This window comes from Dreissena polymorpha, chromosome 12 (assembly GCF_020536995.1).
Source record: "Dreissena polymorpha isolate Duluth1 chromosome 12, UMN_Dpol_1.0, whole genome shotgun sequence".
Classification (NCBI taxonomy): Eukaryota; Metazoa; Mollusca; class Bivalvia; order Myida; family Dreissenidae; genus Dreissena; species Dreissena polymorpha.
Genome location: NC_068366.1, coordinates 39269846 through 39291824, shown reverse-complemented (window position 1 = coordinate 39291824; position 21979 = coordinate 39269846). Strand labels below are relative to the sequence as shown.

At 35.0% G+C, this 21979-nt stretch overlaps 3 protein-coding genes and 1 long non-coding RNA gene across 7 annotated transcripts in view; 1 reads left to right on the top strand and 3 right to left on the bottom strand.

Moving 5' to 3' along the window:
• LOC127853811 (organic cation transporter protein-like) overlaps positions 1 to 21979 on the bottom strand; it is a 289143-nt gene that overhangs the window by 228298 nt on the left and 38866 nt on the right. The gene's annotated exons all lie outside the window — the stretch shown is intronic.
• Positions 1 to 21979, bottom strand: part of LOC127853818 (uncharacterized) — a 289097-nt gene that overhangs the window by 251871 nt on the left and 15247 nt on the right. The window lies entirely within an intron of this gene.
• On the top strand, positions 644 to 10526 carry LOC127853822 (uncharacterized). Of its 2 annotated transcripts, XR_008036768.1 has the most exons (3): positions 644 to 864; positions 1794 to 1887; positions 5762 to 10526. It is a non-coding gene; the product is annotated as an uncharacterized LOC127853822 (long non-coding RNA). The 2 variants fall into 2 exon arrangements; XR_008036767.1 differs by lacking the exons at positions 644 to 864; positions 1794 to 1887 and adding an exon at positions 2062 to 2172.
• Positions 14795 to 20710, bottom strand: LOC127853806 (uncharacterized). Of its 2 annotated transcripts, XM_052388587.1 has the most exons (4): positions 20631 to 20710; positions 18720 to 19000; positions 18095 to 18153; positions 14795 to 17960 (listed from the first exon to the last, which is right to left on the bottom strand). In XM_052388587.1, exon 4 carries the CDS (start codon positions 17761 to 17763, stop codon positions 15388 to 15390), a length of 2376 nt encoding a protein of 791 aa, XP_052244547.1. In that variant the 5' UTR covers positions 17764 to 17960; positions 18095 to 18153; positions 18720 to 19000; positions 20631 to 20710; the 3' UTR covers positions 14795 to 15387. The 2 variants fall into 2 exon arrangements, with proteins under 2 accessions (XP_052244547.1, XP_052244546.1); XM_052388586.1 differs by lacking the exons at positions 18720 to 19000; positions 20631 to 20710 and having other exon boundaries at positions 18095 to 18452.

The window sequence follows — 21979 nt, the reverse complement described above, 5'->3', positions numbered from 1 at the left end:
AAGCTAATTCAACTATTTGTAAGATTGTTATAGACATGGAAAGAGGAGTAACATTTACCTACTTCTGAACATATATAAGTAAATATATATAGACGACTATCTATCGCATGCGTAACTTTTTTTGTTAACTTACATTTACTTCCACCACAGTATAATAACTGCAATGAAATAATCAACATTAAACTGTAACGGACTACTTTTTATTTCAAAAGAGAATTTGTTCTTTATTTTCTTTTAAAAAAATTCGCACGGAGGTTATGCAAAACTATATTGTCGTCGTTATCAACACTTCACTGATTGAAATCTGGAGTTTACTATATTGATTGGTTGTGTGTTCACTTTGTTCGTGTATCCACAACTGAATATGGCATATGATGTTTAAATGTATTTACATTTGTTATGATAACAGATCTATCACATGCTATGGGAGGAAATAAATATAGTCATTTGCTTATTTCAGATGCAACCTTTGATTTGCTTAAATGTACATTTTACCTTTGATAATTCTGTATTATTATTTAAACAGTTCCTCGTTCACGAGAGTATAATAAGATCTGTTCTGGACAGTAGCTTTAAAGGGGCTTGATAATATTCTTACGAGTATAAAGATCCCAAAAAACACAAGCATGGCGTATCTAGCATGAAGCGATGTAACACAACGAATGTACACACACCTTGAAAACATCATAATTTTAAAGACAAAATCAATACTCATTCAGCATGTTTTCTTTTAAGTGATGAAATAAACTAGAGTGATTATATTTATTTTGTTTAATCAGTGAACACAGCATCAATGGCTTTTACAATCACTGGTCAACCCGGAATGACAGGGTTTATATTCCGTTAACCTGAGTACACCCACAGGTAAGTACCAGATGTTTTATTGATTGTGATAGTACATCTCAGTTCTTGAGTATGTATACTTTGAAGTATGTCAAGGTGTGATAATCGATGTCACACTTCACAATACATATAATATGATCCATCCATCGTTCATATATTAGCTCTATGGAATACTTCCCACTGGACCGTCACCGATTCTTGACTCTGTAACTGTGTTTTAATAAAAATGCGTAAACAATAGTTACATTAAGAAATGTTATGAAAAGTATCATGAAAAAAATGTTTTTTCCAGCCCTAGTATTTTATTTAAGACAATTAAACAATTGCCTATACAATACATGCCAACATTTAAGACAACATAACATAATATAGAGATCAAATGATTAATGACGTGGTCGCCGTTTTTGAACGGTAAATTAAAAGCTGTCATTAAACAATTTGATATTTATATCTTTCAAGTGAATATCATATTTTTGTAACACGTGTTTAGCGAAGTTTGTTATTCATTTGAAGAGATCAGAAAGTAACTTAAACAAAATGATGCCAATATATGTTTCCCTATAAATGATTTTCGTGTTGTAGAGCACCTTCATACAAGGCCGATAAGGCCGCGTTTTGCGAAAGATAGGCGTTTTACTTTGCATGCATTTTATTTCCCGAGTTAATGTTCAAAAGACATTTGTATCCGAATAAACAATCCTATCGTTCAGTGAATAGCGCATGCATTTTTCTTCGTACAAGTAGTAGGTACGTCTTAATGTTCGTGAAAAGAGTGCGCACTTTTTTTCCAAAACCGGTCATCGAAAAAAAAATACCGACGGTTCATACGAAGTATTGTAGTAAAAACACATAAAGGATGGCGATATTAAATCTTCGAAGAAATCCTCTGTTTTGTGTGTTAAGTTTTGTTTAAAACGAGTAATAAGATTTGACAAAAATGCGTATTTCAGCCTTATACTGATGGCAGAGGGAGGAAACAATAACAATTAATCAGAGTCTGAAGCAGTCCCACGCTCTTTTAGTTCGTCCAGTCTTCCATTAACGGTTAGTAGTGGTGTTTTGTAGTGTTTATCAACACGATAAGTACACCCAAGTGTCACCCATCTGTTTTTTGTTGTGTTTAGCGCTTCTATATAGGTCAATCAGCACGATCAGTACCTATACCTCGATACGCAGTTATTATCTTGTTGTTCAACAGAGATCAATGAGTACGCTGTGCTTAGTAGTTAAACGAACATCGATCAGTACATCTAGTCGTCTGCGCTCGATTAGTAGTTTAGTGTAGTAGTTTAACGGAGACGAATGAGTACATTCAATCGTTTATGCCAGGTAAGTTTTATTGTTTAGGAATTATAAGGTGATAGTTCAATAAGTCCATCCGTCATGTCATTCCTCTGTTATTAGTGTTGTTTAGTAGTAACATATTGGTTTTCCTCCAGTTTGATATTAAGTCGTTCCAAAGAGAACGATCAGTACGTCTAGTCGTTATTCAACGGTTAGTTGTGGGGTTAAGTGGTGCAACGAAACTCTACCAATACATCGGGTCATCAGTCTATCTAAACACGCATCTAAGTCAGAAATTTAAAGAGGCAGTGATGTGAACAAATACTGAAATGATAATCGAATATTCGTTTTTCGTTATTCGAATATATTCGAAGTATTCAAGTATACTCGATTATTCGATTTTTCAAATGATTCTCATTAAGGGTGTGCATTAAATCCTAACGCGAGACGTTGGCATCACATGGGCATTGTAAACGTTAGATGTATCTACAACATACTGCTAGTTTAAAATCAACACTCTCGAGCCTAAATAGACAGTTACCTATTGCAAACAAATTTAATTGTTTAATATTTTAGCAACTTTATTCTGATGAGATAATACTTGATTTAATTTATAAATACAGCTATTATATTGATTGGAAATTTGAAGCTAATCTTTTTTTAATTGCCGCACGCTGAACTGTGATTCACAAGTCAATGATATTGGACAAATGATAACATACGGTGTATAACACCCAAGCCAAATGACAGATAAAATATACAAATAAACACTCTTACCTCTTTTGCCTCCTGAATGCCAATTAATGATTATTTTTTATCTCGTTAATATTGAAACTATGAACCATACACGAAAGTCGTCTGCACTAAACGAAAAATGCGACATTGCACTTGTACATTTTTTTTAAGTTTCTTTTGTTATAAATCGAATATTCGAAAAGGAATTATGGATTCGAATATCCGGTCGATTTTCGAATATTCGTACTCATCCCTAAATTTGGTACATTAAATACGCTTGTCAAAATTTGCGGTATTTATTCATGGATAAGATAATCTGATTGACGACTTTAAGTGGCAGTAGCTCATTAACGGACAACAGAGTTCTCTATTATAATACCGGGTTAATATAATGTGTACAATTTAATTAAAAAAATGATGTGTTTTAAATATTTGTAAAAGAGATTTAATCTGTCCAACTTTTAACTTTCAGTATGAAAATACTTCAACAGAGATCTGTATTTTGATGAACAACATTGGCTATGGGCAGGAGATCATTAAGGCGCGAAGGGACGCTTACAGTAATTTTGATAGGTTCACTAATGCACTTAAGCCACCTGGCACGGTAGAACAACTCACTTCGGGTAGCAAAGGCGAAGGGTTGACCTTCTTACACGAAAGTGATGTAGACTTTATGATTGTAGTGGAAAGTATGCTGTGTTTAGAAGATGGTATAACGTACAGTACATATCCACATGGGACAACCGTTTATAGATTAAACACCAGTATGTGTTACCCTGGGCACTTTAGACTGCTTCGAGAAAGTCAAGGTACTATCTTATCAAGTGGTAAATTCTTGAGCCATGGAAAATTTATTAACTTTGTGCGAGTAAACTTTAGACAAGGTAGGGTATATTGTGGTCGCGCAGGGCCGTCATTGCCGTCTTCGGTTGGAGCACAGCAAATGGACCAAGTTTATGCCCATGCGGTGCCACTGTCCAAGCATAATGCAGAGATGGGCTGTAAGGTCACGACATTGGCCATCACCGGAAATTGTTCAGAAAGTCCAGTTAATGAAGGCAGTGGTAACTCCTGTTGGATTCAAACTAAGTGAATATAAAAACATTGAATGGAGGCTTTGTTTTAATGCCGGAGAGAAAGAACTGGTTAGCAAATTCAATGACGTTCAGTTGAAACTTTGCGTTTTATTGAAAATTGATAAATAAGGATGTATTGAAACCAAGCAAGAAAGAGCTTACGTCGTACACGTTGAAAAATATTGTACTTTGGATAGCAAAGAAAAACCCGCAGACATTGTTTCACGAAAGAAGTTTGATTCACTGGCTGCATAAAGCATTCAGTGATCTAACAATGGTTATTTCCACACAACAGCTGCCATACTACATGATTCCAGAGCGGAATCTTATGGCAGGCTGTGGACTAGAGACTGGGCAGATTCATACATGGGTTGAAACTATCACGGACATGGTCAACGAAGGTCCGCGCATAATCCTGCGATTACCAAAGTTACGTCAAGCCCTTATAGCTCGTCCCGAACCGCGACGTTGGTTCATTAAGAAAAGAATTGAACTTGAGTTTTTGGAGCTTTTGTATATGAACAGACGTACATATAGTGCTGCAAACAGGCACACATAAGTCGCTTATTTAGGGGAGTAACTGGCCACTGATCAAAAACAAAGAGTTTTATATACATAAATGTTCTTCTGGGTCTGTAGATTATGGTATGAGATTTCATTTGTTCGAAAAGTGCTGGAGGGCTTCAAAATCCAAGATTGCGTCCAAGATGGCCGCCAAATGCGTCCTACTCACTGTATACATTACAACTTTTATTTTATGTGGGGAAAATTGCTATCCTCCTTCTAAATCAACATTAAATGAAAGGGGTGTGTATCTTAAATGCTTTATTTACCTTTTACCATGTAATGGAATGCATTTTTGTGTATATTTAACTGAAAATCAGCAACAAATGCTCCAATTATGGGGGCATAGTCTAATATATTTATGTTTAACTATCAAGTATTTGATTAAAATGTACTTAAAATCAAGTAAAATTAATAAGTGTATTAATATCCTTTAAAACAAATGAAAAAGAAAACTGTATGGTCAAGAATACGAGCCAGATATCATTAAATAATATTTTAATTGATAGAGTGATTTGTAACTGTACTTTCATTTGATACATTATGTTAATTCAAGCTTAAAACTTAAATTATGATTTTATACCAGTAATATGTTATCCATTTAAATGAAATTATATACCATTTTTATGAACTGAGTCAACTTTAAACTCTGAAAGCTATGACAACTATAATAATATAAAGAATTATTTGATTTTAGATACTAAACATTTGTTGAGTTACTCCCCTTTGATATAAATTTACCATATACATAAAAGTTAGCAGACACCAATGTCAAACTTGTCTTGTCATTTTCACAGTTTTCATTTCCATGTACATTAATATGGTAAGTATTTAACATGTTTATTCATTGTTCGTTTCATAACTACATGCTATGTTTATAGATTTTAATTGATAAAACATTTTCTCAAACATCATCACAAGGAAATTTGTCTGCAATGTTTACAGTCACTTATTAAAGAGGTTTGTGTATAATAAATAGTTAGATATAAATGTACTTACAATGAGAACACAGGCAAGTTATAATTATTATTAAATCAAAGATGATTTTTGTTTGCTTCAAAAAAATGAAGCAGAGGAGTGTACTGAAGACATATATGACAACCATGTGGTGATCCTGGTCTGGTCTGGCAATGATAATGATATTCATAAATATCATAGTTTGATTTCTCTCAAACATGATCATTGAGAGTAGAACATTAATGTCATTTCAAATTCTCTATTTTTCTGCAAAGGATTTCATATGTATTTCTGTTTTTCAGGCCCAGATGGTCCTATGATGACTCAACAATGGATGACAAGGAAAACACAATAACACATTTTTAAGACGAGGTCCACTTTTGAGAACTTTGACTGGAAATCATAGTGCTTCATTTGTGGCGAAAAGTGCAGCCGTCATAGAGACATTACATCAAGAGGTTTTAGCAGAAGTTGGTCCATAGGACCAAACAAAAAACATTGTGTGTTTCGGGAAACGACTGAATTTTTTTTTTAGGTAGGGTAGGTATTTTTTCTGGTTTTTGCGATGGCTAACATGCTTTTGCAATGGGAATATCCGGAAAAAAAACATCATACCGAAGTATGCGCGTCCTAGAAATTGGACCATATTCCGTTTCTTGTTGAATTCCCAAATGCGCATAATTAAATTTGTAATCCGAAACACTCTTCCCTATTTAATTTTTACTCGACGTTATCACATTCTTCAAACAAACTGTAAATGTACAGTGTGTTTTAATCTTTTCTCTCGAGAAAAGCGCGCGCAAATTATGCCCTACATGAACAACGTCACGTCAAACGCATGGAAAGCGTGCGTGCATTAAATTTCCGTTTAATGTTCCGTGGTAAATTGTAACAGAATGATATAGCGAATGATTTGGAATTTGACATTTCCTCAAAATTAATTGCAAATCAAACACACTGTATATTTATCGTAACAGACGTTTACATAAGTCACTATTGAAACAGTTATTGTACTGTATACTGGTGCAACAGAAAATCCAGACGAAACTGGATTAAATGTTGGATGTTGTCAAAACGAATCCCGGAATAAACCTTCTTCGGAAGAAACATCCTTCCCTAAAAACAGTATAGCGGAAGAAACCCCCTTTCACATTTTGCATAAACGGAAGAAACACCCTTCCATAGCGGAACAAACCCCCTTCCAGTTTTCAGACAGGCGGAATAAACCCCCTTCATAACTGTTATAAAAACTGTTCGAAAAACATTGACACGTAATTCGATTCACAATTTTCCTGTTTGAAGCAATAATAAACATTTTGTATATAACATGCTCACATAAGTTTCACTACATTATATATATATATTAGAGACAAAATATAAACTGTGCAGTGACAATCGTGTCTCAAGCTCGTATGTACCAATAGGGGTCGTCGTCAACCGGGTTTCATGTTTCAGTTGCATACGTATACCAGGCCACTTTTATGTACTGAAAAGCATTTAGAAAAACAAAATTATGAAAAAATAGTGGTTGATGTATAACAACAAAAACACAAATAACACTATTAAAAAGTCATATAAGCGGTACTTTGACCATTTTGTGTCAATTTCATAGATCTATATGTGGGCTTTTAATTACTAATTATATTAAAAAAACAACAACAATAGATTGACATAATTATACACCGAAGTTTGACAGGGAGTTATGTAGGAGTCACGCTGTTGGGCGGTCGGTCGATTGGTTGGTCGGTTGTTTGGTTTGTTTGTTTGTCTGAATCAAATGTTTAAAGTTTGTTGAGCGACTTCATTTGTCAAGCAATTGAATCGAAACTTGGAATATGTAATCCCCTTTAAAGTGAAGATGTTTAAGACACTTTTTCATGAGCAGTGATCCACACGTTCTTGAGTTATTTAGCCTTGATAGTAAACCTATTATGGCAAACGTATACAATTTTCTCCGTTTGTGAAGTGATATTTTTCCATATTTCTCAAGCGATAGAATTGAAACTTGAAATATGGCAATAACATGAAGTGTATGATGTTCAAGACACAATTTTGTTTGCTGTTTCAAAGGGGTGAGAGGGTTAAGTCATGTCTGTGACAAAGCTGTAGTTTATGTACGTAAAATGCATCACGTATAACGATCATGAAGTTTAAACTTAATTAGTTTTAACCCAATTCCAAATCATGGAAAAATTGTTAAGAGTTTTATGGGCAGATATATTGACTTTAATTTAACATAAATGAAATAATGCATATTGCCACTTTTAACCTGAACGTGTTTTTAAATAAACCTTGTAAAATTCTACTTGCAAATTATCTGATAACCTGTATACTTATTATATTATGCTTGCAAAAACTGTGCATATTTGTTTTAAATGAGACACTCCATACAAATATATCAGCACATGTAATTTAATCATGAATAAGGCACAATTCTAATATTGGGAGATTAATCTCCAAGTATAAACATGCTTGACATTGATGTCAATAGATGCTACAAAGTGGTTCATTTCTGCAAGATTCTACACATTCATGTTCTCAACAAGATATTGTTCTCAAACAGTCGATACTTACAGATAATTCTTACTCACTTTAAGATCAAAACCGTCGGTGGATACCGTAATCCTGACAAGTAAACAAAGATGAATAGCTATTTATCATACGTGATATGGAGAGTCCTCAGTTAATCTGCACTAATCGGAGCAAATTATCAGCTACATTTGTTCGAGTGGACAGAAACCAACGCGTTTATCTAAATCTAAAAGTGCTCAGTTTAAAAATTATTATAGGGCGGTTAACTGCATTGCTTGTAAAACTTGGTTGACAAATTAAATTGTTGCAAAATTTTGCCCAGATCTTCGACTTCAATCTGAAAAAGCCATATATACATGAACATAATAATCTGCAATTATGTTGTGTGTGTTTCTTTCCCCATAGTAATACTGTATTCGAATAGTAAAGCTTAATGCGAATGAACTCGTTTATATTCGAGGGTGAAGATAGCTTACTTATAGCCCTCTACTGATTGATAACCCAAGCTAAAATAAGTCGTAGCTTGCTGATTCAAGCCGAAATAGGTCACAGTTTGCAACTTCGATGATACGCGTGTCACAGTATAGAATGCATGCTTATATACGTAGTACGTTTGAAAAAAGAGTCTTGCTAAACTAAAATTAGTACTTATAAAACAAAGTGTCTTTTATTTCATTGAAACGAATTTTGTTTGAAGAAAAAAAAGATGTGTCTGTTCAAAAGCGCTTGGTGCGATATATAGGTTTACTTATTTTTGCGTGTGTACTTAATCGATTAACTCTTAAGGCTTCTAGCGCAATCGCTTGTATAATTCTATCTATGCAATTAATTATAGCAAATTGTTCGTTATTCTACCGATTACAATGCGTTTTGTTTGGTAACGTGCTCATCTAAATCATTTTTTTTCCAAGTGTGTTTGGAATTGGATTAAAGGTAGATCCAAAAGTGTGCTTCTGCTCTTTGGCGCTGTTCGGCAAATGTTGCTGTAATTTCACCCGACTTATATTTTAAGTTGAGTCCAAATACATCCTTGCTTGAAATTAATTCCTGAGTCAGACAAAAAAAATGTGATAAAAGTCATAAAACATATCCTCGGCGGTAAAACAATTTGGCCGCCTGTGAAAAGTTTGTTTGAAAAGCTCTCCAAAAACAAGGATATTATCATTAAGTGTGGGAAATCTTAACTCTGCACAAATGTAAAGACAATTGTCCCAATCAAGTGATTTCTACTGATAGCATGTTCTGATTTCTTCGCCAAGCTGTTTGTTTTCACTGCTGATGTGTGCACAATGATTTTATCTTATCTGAGTACACATTGCTCACGAAGACCTTTTGTGACAATATTATGTGCGTCGCCTGTTCGTTATCATGTACCATATCAACACTTCAGAGCACAAATGGATTGCTCAATTTTCACGAAACTTTTTCAGCACGTTTGTCGCAATGATATTTCGGACAACGTCACTAGGTCAGATTAAAACAAGGGCTTGTGAAAACTCTAGAAGAAACATGTGTTACACAATCTTCATGAAGCGTACCCAGAACATGTGTTTTTATGATATATCAGCAGAGTGTTTGGAAACGATTTTTGTTCGTTAAAAACATGGCCGTCTGCGGGAGGGGGGTAGCAGCTGTTATAACATGGGTATAGTCAAACCTTGTGACCCTCTAGAAGTCTGATGTTTTGCACAATCATTATGATACTTGCATAGAACCATTTTTTCAAATGATATATCAGCATAATTTGAAAATGGCCCTTGTCCTTTTAAAAACAGTTTTCTTATGTGGCTATAGTGAAACATGGAGGTGAGGCAGTTGTTCGAGGCTATAGTGATATATTGTGGACGCGCTAGAAGACAATCATCATTAATTTCAATCAGAACATTTTTTAATGATATCTCGGCTAAGTTTGTAAATGATTCCGGTCTGATTTTTCTTCTTTTGCGTCTGGGAAACCATGTAAACACTTAAAAACACATATCATTTTGTCCAATGATCATTAAACTTGCTCAGAACATTAGTTCTAAAGATTTCGAGGTCGAGTATGAAATAAGCGGTTCTACTGACCTATTGTGTAGACATCGATGTTTCAACAAAAGGGATTAAAATGTGCGAAAGTGACTCTTTGCGGATAATGGAGCGTGTCTGTCAAAATCGTCAATACTATGCGTATCCTTGGAAATTTATGAAATTCTACGCTGGATTATAGTGTGCAATCGATTATTGCCGGACGTAAAATCGGATGATTGATAACGATAGCGGAAGTGGTAAATGCGCGGTTATTTTCGGGCACTATTTTTTTCAGAGATCTTTTTTTTACAAGACGAAAAAAAGTAGGGTCGGGACCAAAATCGTAGGTAGGGTCGGGTTACCCGAAACACACATGTTTGTTTGTTTGGCCTAGTTGAAACTTCTATATCTTCAGACTCTAACTCTTTATATCGCAAAGTGTAAGATATTGCTACTGCAATAAATGATGTAGCCATTATTGACAGATTGGCAATTGTTCCAAATGGTGATCTTGTAGCCATTGAGGTTTGATATCATAGAAAAAAAGGTTGTTTGACTAAATACTACCAGTGTAATACTTATGCATTTTCCGGGCTGACACCCAATAAGGCCACTTCTGAAAACCAAACAATTTCATATACAATAATTGATGAGATAATTAAAAATGAATTTGAGCATTCTATTGTTGTTGATAAAAAGGTGTTCTTCTTTCCTACATTAAAAAAAAACGTTTTGTTGAAATTGCTGAATCAGAAGGATGTTCAAATGACGCAAACTCTTATAAAAGTTCCAATTTGACAAGGTTGTTTGAAAAATTATGGCCAGAGGTATCCTTTATTCATCAGCATGAAAAGCCTGACCTAGTTTGTTCGTCTAGTTTGACAATTAATGATGCTGTCAGAAATGCAAAGGAGATGGAACAGGTCATTCAAGATGACAATGAGTGTTCATACGATGAACTACCAGTCAGAGGACGACACAGATGAAGCTGTGGTTCATAAGACGATGGGTATTTTGAGAAGACGAATTATAGAGAATAATCCTAAATTAGATGACTTCTTTTACGCTCCAGAAGAAATCAAATTATCAGATCAGAAGCAGTTTGTGGGGCCTCTTCTTTACAAGGCAGTGTGTTTGTTACATGACAAAAATGCTACAAGGAAGCTTCTGAGAGGACCATAACAAGATGTCTAGCTGTTGCTTTTGACCTAACTACACTTGTCACGTAAAACCCATCCCCTAAACACCTGGGCTTAGGGATGCACCTCAACAACGAGTTTGGCAGCCGCCATCTGATTGAAGATATGTACTCTCTTGTTTATTCCTTCTCATATCCAGATCTTCGGTTATTCTTGACATCAGCAGCCCAACAGAACATTGCATCACACACAATAACAGACTCTGGTGGTATTGTACCAGACAATATACTACCTAGAGACCAAAGGGGGAAGCTTGTAGTGGCAGTTGCTGATAACTGGAATCTGAATGAGCGAACAGTTGATGGTAAAAGGACAACTTATGCGATGACAAGCATGTTGGTCAGCAGTGCGCCAGCCGAGTCAACGAGGATTCCACGACTTCCGAAAGCAACTAGTAGGATGTTTGACAGTCAGTCACTTCCTGGTTTACAGGAGTTGTTTTTTAGTGTTTGTAACTTGAAAACATAATTTGTTATTTGCATCATTTGTATTAGTAAATACAATGTAAAACCTCATAATTAACAACATTTGTAAATAACGTTTATGGGTCTGTATCAAGCACTCATACCTGGTTAGATTTGATTGTTGAATAAATATGATACATGGAATACTGCATAGCTGTTCTTTACATTTGCCTTGATAAGTCTTAAAGTATTTATTAAAGATTAAAAGCAAACTTATTAAACTTGATGGTTATAATGCCAAATGACTTTCCACGAACCAGGAAAATGGCCACATAGCGTATGTAGTCTTTGTTACTATGGTTACCAACACAATTTTAGGAATTAACTTTTGCTTAAAATGAAGCTTGTAAATGTGGCTATATAATAAAGAGGTTAGTTATCACAGCAAATGTATAGCATTTGAATTAAAAAAGAAAATGATATGTCAATACTCAAATTTTCGTTTATTTTTCCATTTTGACCATGAAATGACCTTGATCTTGACCTTTGGTGACCTTGGTGATCTGTTTGGTAGAAGCCCTATATCAATGGATTACTTCTATCATATATTAAAGTCAGTACATATAGGTGTTCAATAGACGTATTCAATTCATCTTTATTAGTTATTAATCATAAAACGGCGGCCATCTTGGACGCCATCTTGGATTTCTAAGCCCTCCAGCACTTTCCAGAAAAACGACATCTTTTTCTGAAATCTACAGACCCTGACGAACATTTTTGTATATAAAACCCTCTGTTTATGAGTTGTGGCCAGTTAGATGTTATAAAGCTTAACAAATTTGCTGCAATAATACTGCACCAATGGGATCGGGGTGATTGACATGTCAGACCTTATTTTGAAGGAAATAGAAGGACGTTCGGATTTGGCAAAAATTGACGTTCCACGGTGATTGTTGCACTTAGTTCCTCTGTTGGTAAAAACAATGCCCCTGTAGGCACAATTTGAAGGTCCAGAAGTGGAAGGCACTTAGTACCCCTGTTGGTGTACAGCATACCCCAGTTTGCACACATTGCAGTTCCACATTGCAGTTCCACAGTTGGTACACAGACTTTCCCGATTTGCATGTAAAATTGTCGTAAATTTATTATCCTACCTATCATAATTTTTATGTCAAATTAGTGTCTTTTGTTCTAAACATGTATGTTCTTGAACGCTTTCAACTTTCTTAAATATATGGAAATGGTGTTCCCCGGTTGGAAGGTTTAGAACACATTTTCTCGGTGGAAGGTTTTTACAAGTACTTGTGCGTGCGGGAATGCTAGCACACAGGACAACACGCGCGAATATACACTCTCATAGGCGCACGCCAGCATCTGCATACAATTGTACAATCCACACTCAAGCAAGCACACACAAGCAAACGCGCACAGGCCAACGGAAATGCCCACTCACGACACATCACATACATACACGAGTAGTACAATACAATACGTCCATTTGTATATAAAGCATATACCGTTACGGTGTTGTATTTATTTTATGTTAATGTTTAGTTATTTGTTTGTAAATTGTTTGTACATTTTGTATACTGTAAGTTGTTTATTGGTTAAACAGATTGGTAAATTGACAAAATTAAAAAAAGTTGTTTCAGATTCGCAAATTTTCGTTTTTGTTATGATATTTTTGAGGAAATAGTAATAGTGACTATTTACCATGCTCTTAAATATCCATTATATGCATCTTTTGACGATTTGAAAACCTGAAAATTATAAAGCGTCGTGCGACGCGAAACGATTGAATAATTTGGAAAGTTCTGTCGTTGTAGTTTTATTTTGGGAAAGTACAAGGCTTGTTTAGGGAAAGTACAAGGCTTGCTTATATAGGTAAACAAGAGCTGTCAGAGGACAGCGCGCTCGACTATTCGAGTGCTTGACAGTATAACGTAAGCCATCATGGAGTGGGGGGTATAATGTGGGTGTGTGATCATTTAATAGATGACCTTTCAAAAATAAGAACAAAAAATTGGGGGGGGGGGGTGGGGGGGTTCTAGGGGGGGGCGTGGGGGATGGTTTGGTGGAGTGTATTGTGGTATGTCAGGTAAGTGTTGTTTTGTCAAACTTTAACATAGATTTATCAATAACATGCATATTCTAAGTATAAAAGGGGCAATAATTCTGTCAAAATGCTTGATACAGTTGTCTGCTCTTGTTTATAGGTTGGGGTCATGCTGGTAAACAAGTATGCAAAATATGAAAGCAATATGTCAAGGGGCACAGTAAATATTTGGGGTAGAACGCAAACTTTAACATAGCTTTATCGATAATATGCATATTCTAAGAATACAAGGGGCGATAATTCTGTCAAAATGCTTGATACAGTTGTCTGCTCTTGTTTATAGGTTGGGGACATGATGGTTAACAAGTATGCAAAATATGAAAGCAATATGTCAAGGGACACAGGAAATATTTGGGGTAGTACGCAAACTTTAACATAGATATATCAATAATATGCATATTCTAAGTATAAAAGGGCCCATAATTCTGTCAAAATGCTTGATACAGTTGTCTGCTTTTGTTTATAGGTTGGGTTTCATGATGGTAAACAAGTATGCAAAATATGAAAGCAATATGTCAAGGGACAATGAAAATAATTGGGGTAGTACGAAAACTTTAACATTTGCACGCTAACGCTAAATCTAACGCTAACAGAAACGCCGACGCCGGGGTGAGTAGGATAGCTCCACTATATATATTTCAAATATTATAGTCAAGCTAAAAATACATTCGCTTTAAGCAGGAGCATGGAAGGTCGAGCGGTCTAGGCGGGAGACTTTTTACTCCAGGACTCCAGGGGTCAGTGGTTTGAGCCCTGTTGAGGGTTACTTTTTTCCTTTTTTTAAATTGTATTCTTGTTTTTTTACTACAAATTTTTAGGTCAAGTGTTTAAATTAATCAATATAGGACAATACCATTTTAATATTATTGATTTTGTTTTTTTGTGTAGTTATTTCATTATATTAATTCTCACTGTGCAAAACTTAATTAAGGAAATATATTAGAGACAATTTCCATTTACAATAAACAGGTGGACTACGTTTACTTGTTGAAACAGCGTTATTCGTGCGGAAATCAAATGTCAGAGAAATAATAGTGAATTCTCTGAAATTCTTAACTTTAACATTAATATGAAAAAAATTGGTACGCGCATTTTATACATAATTGACCAAGCCTTTACCTGTGTGTATAGCACATTATTTTGCCTATATAATGGCGTTATTTTATTCATTCACGATACGAATATTGATAGCTTTGCATATATCTATAAGGTAGTCTCCAAATCGGGTCACAAGTTGAGCGTGGGATTACGGTTTCAATATCTGGGTAAATATCAAAATCAGTATCTCATATATAGCTATCATTAACGATATAATTTGCTTAATGTCCCATTCGCGAGTTTGTGTCTCCAGTTAAACATACCTTTCTTTGGTTCGATACAAATTTATTGCACATTCAATAGTTTGAAAAATGTAATACGTATACAAAAAAAGAGCAGTGGAATGTTCAATCTTATACACTAATAATAATAATAATAATAATAATAATAATAATAATAATAATAATTATAATGTGTTTAACACCTTTAAACAAATGTTGAATGATATGATTCTACTATCAACATGTTACTTCATACTTTAAAAATAAAAGTTTATAACAACTGCACTCATTGTCAAACCTAAGCATCCGTGTCAAAGGGGTATGTGAGGTTATTAATCATCGTCAGTGTTAACTCTGGTTTAAGTCGCATAACACGTCCAGGAGTAAACTGGTTTGTTTGGGCAGTTCGAAAATATTGTAAGAATGTCCAATAATCCGCTGACGTTTAAAGGCTTTCCAAAGAAGTCGAATTATGTGCAGGAGGGACGCATTGTCGTCGGGTACCATATGTAAAGACGTTGTGTAAGTCTTCCACGCCGATTTCAACTTCTGCTCCAGTTCTAAGCAGTGCCCTAGCATGTTTAAAGAGGTATCAAAGTGAGCAAATGTCAGGAAGAGTTCGTCACATTCTGATATCAATCGTGTGGGTTTAATAATTTCAGTATATGTCGATAATTTCATCAAAGCTTTCGACTGTTGAAGTTCTTTGTGAAGTTTCCTGTATGTCACGTACTGTAGATAGTAGAGATAGGGTTCGATTTGCACACAAATGCAGCCAAAACGGCTATAAAATGGGAACGAAAAACCAGAAGTAGAGTCCCCGAAACTCGCTCGGTACATTTCATAACGCAGGAATTCAGGAACACACATCGCCTCTGCTGGTCTGAATATCAAAAATACAGACCATATTTGCTTAAATGACTGTTTGTGTGACTGCTTTGCTATCTGCAATGCTAATGACTCCGATGGAGAAACAAAAAACTGGAAAATGAGATTAGAAGTTTTATCTTCTTCTATCTGTTTTTCAATCAAGTCAAAATATATACAAGCTTCATCATATTCTCTATTGCAGAAAAGAAAAGAAGCATATCGCATGTAGTTACCAATGATATCAGACTCTAGAGATAGGGAATACATTTTCCTAGCTCTATTGATGCCGGCGTGATTGAATTCAAGTCCTTTAGTCTTCTGTTCTAAATACGCCGAAGCACCCATACAAGCAAGAGTTGAAATGAGGTCATATAATGCATAGTCATATTTTCTGTATTTCTCTAACGGAGCGCGATAATAGTTTTCTAAGCGTGTCTGTTCGATTTCAATTAAAACCATTCTCTCATTGACAGGTTTGTCTGAAAATTCAAACCCATAAAAATAGTGTGCCGAAGTATAAGAAATACTTAATACGGCTTTTAATAGTGCTGAATTATTCGTGAAAGTTCGGTTGCGCTCATTGTTTGCGGTACTGAACTCAATAAGCGTCTTTCCAATGTTGTCCATTTGTATATTTTCGATCTTTGTGCGAAGTGAATTACTGACACATGTAATCTTATCCACCAATTTCGGAAATTCGCGTCTCTCAATTTTCCCATCAAAAAGATTAACATTCTCTATAGTGAAGTGTGGACAATAGCGTCGTTTCAAGAAGCGCCTCAAAGTTGCAAGTATGTTCTTGACACACTTGATAAGATTGTCCTCCGTCCATTCATCAGGTCGGGTGTTCTCGACCGCAAATAAAAGGGCTGTTTTAAAATGAAATGTACTCAGCCTGTCTCGATATTCTGGCACAAACAACTCTTTTCTAATCATCTTTGTCAGGACATATGCTTTCATATGTACTGTATCTAAACTGAACATTAATAGCCGCTCAGTGAGATTTGTTGAAATTCGCCATTGATAATCAAAATCATCTTTCGTGCATATGTTCGTATTTTTGGGGGGACCCTGTGGAACAATAAAGACGCCATATTTCTTGGCTTTGTTCAACGTCTTCTTCGTAGGCCAGTGACCGGGACGAGGCCTTTCGAAAACGAACTTGCATTGCTTAGGAAGACTGTTGCAGTAACACGCGTAAACGCTATCCATATTATATATACTTTCTGCAGGTCCGTGTCTTTTTGCTTGCTGAAGTATTTCTGGAAGATGGTTTAGGGCATCGAACATAATTGTATGTCCAATCTTACCGTCAGTTCTCCTCCAATCAATATTAATATGAAAAAAATTAACGAGATCAACAGGATCCCCATCTGGATCTAATTGTTTAAAACGCATTGCTTGTGTTGATGGTTCAATCATTGTTAAACAACAGTACTGTGAAGCACAGGCTTGTGTGCTCACCTTTATCACGACTTGGTGATCATGCGGCTGAATTGGGGGGGTTTCTGAATCAAGAAACAAACGAAACATATTAAAACGAAATAAGTGGTCTACGTCAGACTTCATTCCAGCTGTTGTAGTTCCCTCGATTTGACTTCCGAATATATAAGTTTGTCTGTTACCCCCAAGTGCTTTGTCTTTCAGTGTCATTTCCCGTTCATAAGATAACATTGTTCTCCTTCTAAACTGTATTAAATGTTCATTGACGGCTAATTTATCAAGAACAAGTGAAAGTCTCCCTGAGAATTCTTTATCATCTGTCGAAAAACCTGCCACAACATGGGATATTGTACAAGCATTCTTCTCTTTCCTTGTTGTATGTTTGCGTTTGCTGCGCCTGTTACGAGCCATCGTCAACAAAATAAACCAACTGTATTTCACGCACTTTTTTTATGTATGATTTGAAACATGACATTCCTGCAGTAAATAGCGTGCATTTCAAACTTTAAGTAAGTTCTTCACTTGTCATAGTCAAAATAAAAGTATATATATTTCATTGTTCTTGTACATGTACATAGTAGATGACGATCAGAGCTTTGGTTTCCGTCCTAAAATAGAAAGTAATAATAAAAAGTAAATAATTCCAAGTCACTACAATATACATTGAACATGATCAGGGAAACATACATACATGCTATTAATAATTGGAAATTGTGATGAAACTAGTAAAAAAAATACATACAACGTATTTGGTACTTCTAACAACGACCCCGCTCGTGCTTTCAATCCCGCTCTCGGTTCCTAATGCCCAAAGAACAAGCAGGAAATAATTCAAAATTTCCTATAATAGACACAAACAATATAATCCAACAATATACTTTTCCTGTTGCTAAATATACATTCATTAAAACGTTAACAGTCGTAAAATTCTTAAGATTGCATCCGCTTCAACTTAACAATACAACAACTCCCTCTGTCTATTTGTTCACCACTTCTACCAAAACATGCTGTTCTCACGACTCCAAAGTTTATACATATCCTTAAAATGCCGCTTATCTCAAAAGCGTAGTCCTCATTCATATCACAATTTGTGTTCCCTTTGTATTAGATAAATCGTGTCTACGTGGTCTAAAAAGCTTAACTCGATCTTCCGTAGAAGATAACCCGAGAACGGTAGGTAAAACCTGATAAATTAAAACAATAACTTAACATGTAAAACCTATTGCATTTTTAATGTTAAAATTTGGTCATGGTGTGTTTTATAGATCTATTTTAATTTTAATGAACATAACAATTGTTAATTATAATCGATCCATGCTCTAAATAAAGCAGTGGAAATAATTAAAAGTTATATATTATATACCTACTTTAAAGTAGTATCCGAGACGACAGTGACAAATCGAGCGATATAATGGTCGTTATGAAACCGTTCATCTACAACACAAATATTGGTAGCTTTGCTTATATCTAATGCGTAATTTAATCAGCCGTTAACTTCATGTTGCTCAACAAGTTTTAACGCTAGCGTTAATTAACGCAGCGTTAGGACTTTAACATCCATGTTAAATCCCACAATCCATTCCAAATTTCCACTTCCTGTTCCTGTTATCCAATTCCAAAATGGCATCCCAAGCAGACGCATCTTCACCTGAAATAAAAAGAAAGAAAAGGAGCATTAACTTAAGCAGTACAGAAATATTAAAATTGGAAGAGCTGGTAAAAGATGAGAAAACATTTTTAATATTAACTAATAAATGTTCAAACACTCTAAGTAATAAAATGAAAAAAGATATGTGGACAAAAATAGCTGAAGATATTTCTGCACAATGAATTGCACTTAGAACTGCGGATGAATGCAGTAATAAGTGGCAAAACTTGAAAAGAGAGAGTAAGGCAGCAGTTACCAGTGAAAAGTAAGAACGGCGTAAAACGGGCGGAGGGACCCTGACACTGACAGCTGTCGCCGATGAACAGAAATTTCGGATTGCCAAAATGTATCCGGGTGTAACCTAAATTCGACGATGTTACAGATACGCTTAGCAATAACAAGTAAATGAAAGCAATATTGAACTGTTAAATCACACAGTCATTAACTATGAACTCAGTTTTTATTACTTTGGATTGATTCCAAGTCGATGAACAAACATTTTATCGTAACTTGACAACATAAATGGCGGCATATCACTCACTTCCAGTGTGAATGAAAGGTCACCTAAATTCGACGATTTTGATTGGTGGATGTTCTTTTCATCATAGAGGTCAATACATGTTGGGCTATACAGCAATTTTCAATAAAATGAATTGTAAAAGTCAAACGTTGATTACTTAAACTAAATTGACTTATTTAGGTAGGTGTTTAATAGTTATTAATCACTCTCCTGCTTTGCAACATGTGGGACAGAGAAAACTATGATTACTGAGTCTGAGTACTTTCACTCTTAAGCAGAACGTCAAGTGGACCCACTTGTTTCAAGTGTCACATTGTCCCCACTGAACTATCTTTATGGGGTCATAATCAGATGTTTTATATGGGCCTCTTTTTGTATCAGTTTTCTGATTTTTTTTATATATAACGAAAATACCCTTAATTGCCAATTATGTGCTTCGTGTTCTAAATTAATTACTCAATTATGCTTTCCGTATATTTTGCAAGTGTTGAGCGAGTGACGTCATATCACGTGATTTTTACTATCTTTACTATCAATAGCAGAGAATGCAGTGTACTACGAACCATTTCAGTAAGAAAACGGGTACATATCTAGACATTATTAGTCAGAAGTGAAGAAAAGTAATTATCAGAGCAAATTCGTTGAAAAATATAAGAAATCTCTATTATTTTTGGAAATCATCAGGAGCGTAAAGCGGAAGTAGACCGCGGGAAAAACATAAACGACCATCACCTTTTAAATCTCGCGTGAATTCCGATAACGCGATAAAAACAAAAGATCGTCGAATTTAGGTGTCGTCGAATTTGGGTTACGGCAGGAAGATTCTGCATCCTTCAATGGGATTATTGGAGGATTGGACAGCGATGAAGCTGGTTTGTTCTAACAATCATTTTTTTATTATTTCATTTAAAAACTACCAATTGAAACAATTAATAAAAAGTAAATAATGAAATGTCAACGGCCGTCTGCTTTGATATTTGCTATTTATAGTAACAGGGTTTTTCCCATGTTCAACACTGTTTAAACCAACAATTAAGTCATGTTTTATTGATGTGATATTTCAAACTGCATACAAACATTCACAAATCATAATGCAACAATAATACTAACCATTTCACGTGAAATTATGTCCAATAAGTATCCAATTTCTCACAATAACACTCGCTTAGACACATGGCATTGCGCCATTTGCGGGTACAGTATGAGTTTTATTTTCACCGTCGTGAGCTGCAAAGGTTACACACAATGCTGATGGTGTTGTGTTTATTTTTACAGATGGTCGTTGTTACACAGCGAATTTAATTAAAATGATACCATAATTGAATTCCCAGTTCAAACCAGAAGTAATGCTAATCAAAAAGATAATTTGACACGTACAATAACATTTATGACAATTATAATTCACGTGTAATAATTCATATTCGTGCAAACGCATTCAAAGCTCAAAACAAGCATTCCTTGCATTCAAAGCATTATACAGTGTGTTCATAACAATTCACGCTAAAAACAAATATTAAATATGTGTATACACCGAAAGTGGTATAAAGGCAAAGCACTATATTAAAGGAACAAAGACAGAAAGCAAATATATTTTCAATAGAAATTTATCACTTCTCTAAAGCTCATGATGATCTTATATATCAAACTGTTCCACACAACCACTTATATTTGAGAATGTGTGACTAAGAAATTCAATCTGTTTAATCTCCACTTAGTATATAAAGATATTTAGAATTTGTATTTATTCTTCTAATGGATATGTTAAGAGTTTAAAGTGATGTGTTATCGTTTGGTTGTGGTCTGTAAAAAGAACCAATTAATTTGTTTCTTTAGTTTTTGATAATAATTTCAGCCCAGACTATCTCGCAATCTGGTTGCTGTGCCATTGTCTCTGAGGACAGAACTTTATTATTAACTGCAACAAGTACACCGCCATGGCATTGACCTTTCCTGTTTGGCTCTCAGTCTCTCTTGTATACTTTGAATTTATCATGGGAAAAGAATTCATATGACGAAACAGTCGGATCAAGCTTCCGTTCCAATTATTACACCGGGATAAGTAGATTCTATAATAATGTCTAGCTCTTGTTTGTTTTTTTTGTTTAGTGATTGGAAATTAAGGCTCATAATCGTAGGATATTCGTTGATGTTTTAGTTCTGTGTTGATTTTGTTTTGTTATTTGGGTAAAGATATGGCAAAGGGGTTACAAATAACGTTTTCAATACTTGCGATAAATAGTATTAAAACTCGCTAAAATTAGCATGGCTTTGACTTCTATGCATGCATCTATTAACCCATTTATGCCTAGCGTCTAGAAAAAAAGCCTTGGCAAACAGCGTAGACCCAGATGAGACGCCGCATGATGCGGCGTCTCATCATCAGGGTCTGCGCTGTTTGCTTGAAGGAATTTCTGTAAGAAATATTCTAATTATAGAAATAAATATACTAGACATTCCTA

Coding starts and splice junctions, on each gene's coding strand:
- LOC127853806 (XM_052388587.1), bottom strand. CDS start 17,763: ATGGCTCGTAACAGGCGCAGCAAACGCAAACATACAACAAGGAAAGAG.